The sequence below is a fragment of the Salmo trutta genome, chromosome 33 (assembly GCF_901001165.1).
Source record: "Salmo trutta chromosome 33, fSalTru1.1, whole genome shotgun sequence".
Lineage (NCBI taxonomy): Eukaryota > Metazoa > Chordata > Actinopteri > Salmoniformes > Salmonidae > Salmo > Salmo trutta.
In genome coordinates, this window is record NC_042989.1 from 44,862,617 (window position 1) to 44,868,779 (window position 6,163).

Below are 6,163 nucleotides of genomic sequence, written 5' to 3' on the forward strand. Positions count from 1 at the left end.
GGTTCCAGGTAATAACATGGCTATATACAGGAAGTACACGGTAATAAAATGGCTATATACAGGAAGTAACATGGCTATATACAGGAAGTACCAGGTAATAACATGGCTATATACAGGAAGTACCAAGTAATAACATGGCTATATACAGGAAATACCAGGTAATAACATGGCTATATACAGGAAGTACCAGGTAAAAACATGGCTATATACAGGGAGTACCGGGTAATAACATGGCTATATACAGCAGTACCAGGTAATAACATGGCTATATACAAGGAGTACCAGGTAATAACATGGCTATATACAGGAAGTACCATGTAATAACATGGCTATATACAGCAGTAACAGGTAATAACATGGCTATATACAAGGAGTACCAGGTAATAACATGGCTATATACAGGAAGTACCAGGTAATAACATGGCTATATACAGGAAGTACCAGGTAATAACATGGCTATATACAGGGAGTACCAGGTAATAACATGGCTATATACAGGGAGTACCAGGTAATAACATGGCTATATACAGGGAGTACCAGGTAATAACATGGCTATATACAGGAAGTACCAGATAATAACATGGCTATATACAGGAAGTACCAGGTAATAACATGGCTATATACAGGGAGTACCAGGTAATAACATGGCTATATACAGGAAGTACCAGATAATAACATGGCTATATACAGGAAGTACCAGGTAATAACATGGCTATATACAGGGAGTACCAGGTAATAACATGGCTATATACAGGGAGTACCAGGTAATAACATGGCTATATACAAGAAGTACCAGGTAATAACATGGCTATATACAGAGAGTACCAGTACCAAGTTGATGTGCAGGGGTACCAGGTAATTGAGGAATATATGTACATATAAGGAGGGGTACAGTGAGTGCAAAAAGGGTCAATGCAGGTAGTCCAGGTAGCCATTTGATATTTAGCAGTCTTAATGCTTGGGAGTAGAAAATGTTCAGGGTCTTGTTGGTTCCAGACTTGGTGCATCGGTACCGCTTGCCATGCGGTAGCAGAGAGAACAGTGTATGACTTGGTTGGCTATTGTCTTTTACAATTTTTAGGGCCTTCCTCTGACACCACCTGGTATAGAGGTCCTGGATGGCAGGGAGTTCGGCCCCAGTGATGTACTGGGCCTTCCTCTGACACCGCCTGGTATAGAGGTCCTGGATGGCAGGGAGCTGGGCTCCAGTGATGTACTGGGCCTTCCTCTGACACCGCCTGGTATAGAGGTCCTGGATGGCAGGGAGCTGGGCACCTGTGATGTCCTGGGCCTTACGCACTACCCTCTGTAGCCCGTTACAGTCAGATGCCAAGCAGTTTCCGTACCAAGCGGTGATGCAGCCAGTCAAAATGCTCTCAGTGGTGCAGCTGTATAACTTTTTGAGGATCTGAGGACCCATGCCAAATCTTATCAGTCTCCTGAGGGGGAAGAGGCATTGTCGTAGCTCTTCACAACTGTATGAGAATATGTGGAGCATGTTTAGTCCTTAGTGATGTGGACACAGAAGAACACGAAGCTCTTGACCTGCTCCACTATGTAGATGGGGCTGTGCTCAGCCTTCTGTTTCCTGTTGTCCACGATCAGCTCCTTTGTTTTGCTGACGATGAGGGAGAGGTTGTTGTCCTGGCACCACACTGATAATCTCCCTCCCTGTTTTTCCTGTTGGAGTTGCGGGAATGTTGGAGGCATGTCCTCCCTTCGCCTCTCTGCGCCAACTTGGCTGATTTATAGATTTCCTCCCTTTCTGCGTTCAGAATAATACTGTGTGTTCTCTGCTCTGAGAGACACTGTAACCAGACAGACTGACACCATGGGCTGTGAGAGACGACTGTTCCTGACTGCTGCTCTGCTGGCTGTCTTTTTATGCAGTAAGTTTATTCTTCTACAATACTGACTTTTCTGAATTAGAAATTATGACCTACACCGCTTGCTTTAAGGTGTTTATTGGCATGACATTTTTAAAGCCAAACAAACAAAATCTCTGCGCAAACTCTTTTGAATTTATTTGAATTAATTGGTCTCTTATGAATTACCATTATACTTTTCTGATGATCCCTTAGGCCCATTTCTGTTCTGATGTTCTATGGACAGAATAGCCTTCTCCTAAAATGTCAGATCAATATCAATATCTATGCACCTATCGACATGTTCAGATCCACATTTATGATTCTCTATCTGCGGCGTATGTTCAGGTGATGCTATCACCGGTGGACGAGAGGCGGAGGCCCACTCCCGTCCGTACATGGCCTCGCTGCAGGTCGCCGACGGCGGCAGGATGAAACATGAGTGTGGAGGGTTTCTGGTGGCCGATCAGTGGGTGATGAGCGCCGCACACTGCTTTCTCTCTGGGTGAGTTCTCCTGTAGTGGAGGTTCTCATGTTTCTACCGTAGCCGTATTATTGGAACGTTTTACAGTAGTACAAGTTTACAGTATATGCACAATTACAGTAAATGGACAATTGGAAAGTAAAATGATGCTCATATTGTCCACTCAAACTGATGCATAAATTATATTAACTACATTTTGCAGCACGTTATTCATTTGGCGACGTATTTCAAATGTTTATGGAGATGATGATGAAATGATTCACTGCTCAGGGCAGCATGTGTTGTCATCATCATCATCATGTTGTAGTAACTGATCTTTGTTTGTGCTGTTTGTTTTGATTGACAGGTCAGACGGGAGGAAGGTCGTCCTAGGAGCTCATTCTCTGAGCGAACCAGAGGATTCTAAACAAACCTTTGACATTGTTGAAGTGTTCAGTCACCCTGATTTCAGTACCTCTAACTATGATAATGACATTGCTTTGGTCAAGGTAAGTCACATACCAGTCTTCTCTCTGTCTGTCTCTGTTTTTCCTCCCCTGTGTCAGTCCCCTTTTACTGTCAGGTCAATTCAACCCAAGTTCAACAGTTTATGTATATGGTTTGAAGACCTTAAGGTTTGCCTCCCATTTAGCACCCTTTTCCAGTCATTGTGCACTACTCTTGACCACTTTGACTCCTTTTTTGGTTAGAAGTAGTGCACTATGTAGGAAGTAGGGTGCCAGTTGGGACATAACCAACACATTCTCTTGCCTCTGAGCAAAAAATCTACTCTGTGATTGGCAGCTGGACCGGCCAATCGTGGCCAGTGATGCAGTAAAGTCCCTGAAGTTCCAACGTGACCAAGGGGCTGACCCCGACACGGACCAGGAGGTCAACACGGCGGGGTGGGGGTCACTGAACAACCTGGGGTCACGACCTGACAAGCTACAGGAACTGGTCATCGCTGTGATGAACCGTGTTCGATGCGGCCGCAGTGACTACTATGGCAAGAAGTTCACCAAAAACATGCTGTGTGCTGCCAGCACCCGCAGTGACACCTGTGATGTGAGTCTACCACATAATAATCCGTAAAATAACGTAGACTATAAAAATATATGTCTACCAGATCTTCAATATTGTCTACATCTTCCATTTACATTAATATGTTTACATCATCAAATTACACATCTATTCAAATTAATATGTCTCCAGCTTCCATTTACATTAATATGTTTACATCATCAAATTACACATCTATTCAAATTAATATGTCTCCAGCTTCCATTTACATTAATATGTTTACATCATCAAATTACACATCTATTCAAATTAATATGTCTCCAGCTTCCATTTACATTAATATGTCTGCATCTATATATATTAATATGTCTACAGCTTCCATTTACATTAACTCAGTTGACAGTTTTATTTATTTTATTTCACCTTTATTTAACCAGGTAGGCTAGTTGAGAACAAGTTCTCATTTACAACTGTGACCTGGCCAAGATAAAGCAAAGCAGTGCGACACAAACAACAACACAGAGTTACACATGTGATAAACAAATGTACAGTCAATAACACAATAGAAAATCTGTATACAGTGTGTGCAAATGAAGTAAGGAGGTAAGGCAATAAATTGGCCAATAGTGGCGAAGTAATTACAAATTTGCAATTTACACTGGAGTGATATTTGTGCAGATGAGGATTTGCAAGTAGAAATACTGGTGTACAAAGGGCAGAAAAACAAAAACAAATATGGGGATGAGGTAGGTAGGTAGTTGGTTGGATGGACTATTTATAGATGGGCTGTGTACAGCTGCAGCGATCGGTAAGCTGCTCTGACAGCTGATGCTTGAAGTTAGTGAGGGAGATATAAGACTACAGCTTCAGTGATTTTTGCTATTAGTTCCAGTCCTTGGCAGCAGAGAACTGGAAGAAAAGGAGGCCTTGTGAGAGTAGGGAGAGGACAATTATTTTTTTGCTGAGTTTATTTTTACATGAATATGTCTACGTCTTCCATTGATAAATTCCCAATGGTGTATAGATAGACAGAAATGACAAATATCCCTCAATATTTTCTTCTTACATTTATAATTGGCCCCCTCCTCTCCCCTGTAACTATTTCCCAGGTCATTGCTGTAAATGAGAAGGTGTTCAAAGTGGACGTAGGTCGTAAAATAAGGGTTAAATAAGATATATATGTAATGACAGAAATAACCTTTAGAGGTCTGAGGAATCTTCATATTGTGTGTGTGTGTGTGTGTGTGTGTGTGTGTGTGTGTGTGTGTGTGTGTGTGTGTGTGTGTGTGTGTGTGTGTGAACCCGCAGGGTGATTCTGGAGGTCCTCTCCTGTATAATGGTCTGGCAGTTGGGATCACTTCAAATGGAGGGAAGAAGTGTGGATCCAGCAGGAAGCCTGGTTTATACACCACCATCTCCCACTACAGCCAGTGGATAGACAAGACCATGACTCAATAGAAGCCTGGTTTATACACCACCATCTCCCACTACAGCCAGTGGATAGACAAGACCATGACTCAATAGAAGCCTGGTTTATGCACCACCATCTCCCACTACAGCCAGTGGATAGACAAGACCATGACTCATTTATACACCACCATCTCCCACTACAGCCAGTGGATAGACAGGACCAATAGAAGCCTGGTTTATACACCACCATCTCCCACTACAGCCAGTGGATAGACAGGACCACGACTCAATAGAAGCCTGGTTTATACACCAACATCTCCCACTACAGCCAGTGGATAGACAGGACCAATAGAAGCCTGGTTTATACACCACCATCTTCCACTACAGCCGGTGGACAGACAGAACCAATAGAAGAATGTTGTGTCCCAAATGGCATTGTATTCCATATGTAGTGCACTAATTTTGACAAGGCCTCATAGGACCATGGTTTAGTGACACAGTAAAACAATACTCATTATATTATACCACTTTATGAAAGATATAATCATTCCTTGTGTAAAATTCACCCCAATAAACCATACACATGAATCAATGAAGTCATTGTATTTTTGTGTAAATGTTTCAATCTTATATGTTTTGGGCAAATATACTGTGAAAAGTTAAAACATTTTGTGACATGTGCAAGCAGAACTAAAACCATAAATACATTATGGTTGTATCTATAATAATGGTGCCGGAAGGGATGGCTGCCGTTTTACTGGCCCCTCACCAACACTGCTATTTGGTTTGTTTTTTTGCTTTGTTTGTAAATAATGTTGCTGCTACCGTCTCTTATGACGGAAAAGAGCTTCTGGACATCAGAACAGCGATTAGTCACCTCGAACTGGACGAAGATGCTTTCTTTACTGAGTCTGACGCAAAGAATATCCTGCTTTCTCAAGACAAGGCCCAAATCCCCATCATCAGCATGAGGAAAAGATGGAGAAAAAGGGGATGGAGGACGGGGTGACTTGTAAGCATTCGCAGGCGAGTGGGTAAACCACCTCCGTATTATTGGCCAACGTATCATCATTGGAAAACAAAATGGACGATCTACGATTACGACGCATAGAAAGCTTTCTCTCGCCCTCCATTTGGCAAATCTGACCACAATTATATCCTGATTCCTGCTTACAATCAAAAACTAAAGCAGGAAGTACCAGTGACTCAGTCAATAAAAAAAGTGGTCAGATGTAGCAGATGCTAAGCTACAGGACTGTTTTGCTTTAACAGACTGGAACATGTTTGGGGAATCTTGCAATGGCATTGAGGAGTACACCACATCAGTCACTGGCTTCATCAATAAGTACATCAATGATTTCGTACATGTGAACTTTCATGTGCCTTAATAACAAACTTGTATGCC

The 6,163-nt window shown here is 42.3% G+C and overlaps 1 protein-coding gene across 1 annotated transcript; it reads left to right on the forward strand.

Annotated features, from left to right (window-relative positions):
- The first annotated feature begins 1,732 nt into the window (after positions 1–1,732).
- On the forward strand, positions 1,733–5,350 carry cfd (complement factor D (adipsin)). Its single transcript, XM_029731047.1, has 5 exons — positions 1,733–1,889; positions 2,214–2,370; positions 2,696–2,837; positions 3,133–3,393; positions 4,657–5,350. The coding sequence occupies exons 1-5, from the start codon at positions 1,832–1,834 to the stop codon at positions 4,804–4,806; spliced, it is 768 nt and encodes a 255-aa protein (XP_029586907.1). The 5' UTR covers positions 1,733–1,831; the 3' UTR covers positions 4,807–5,350.
- Positions 5,351–6,163: the final 813 nt, after the last annotated feature.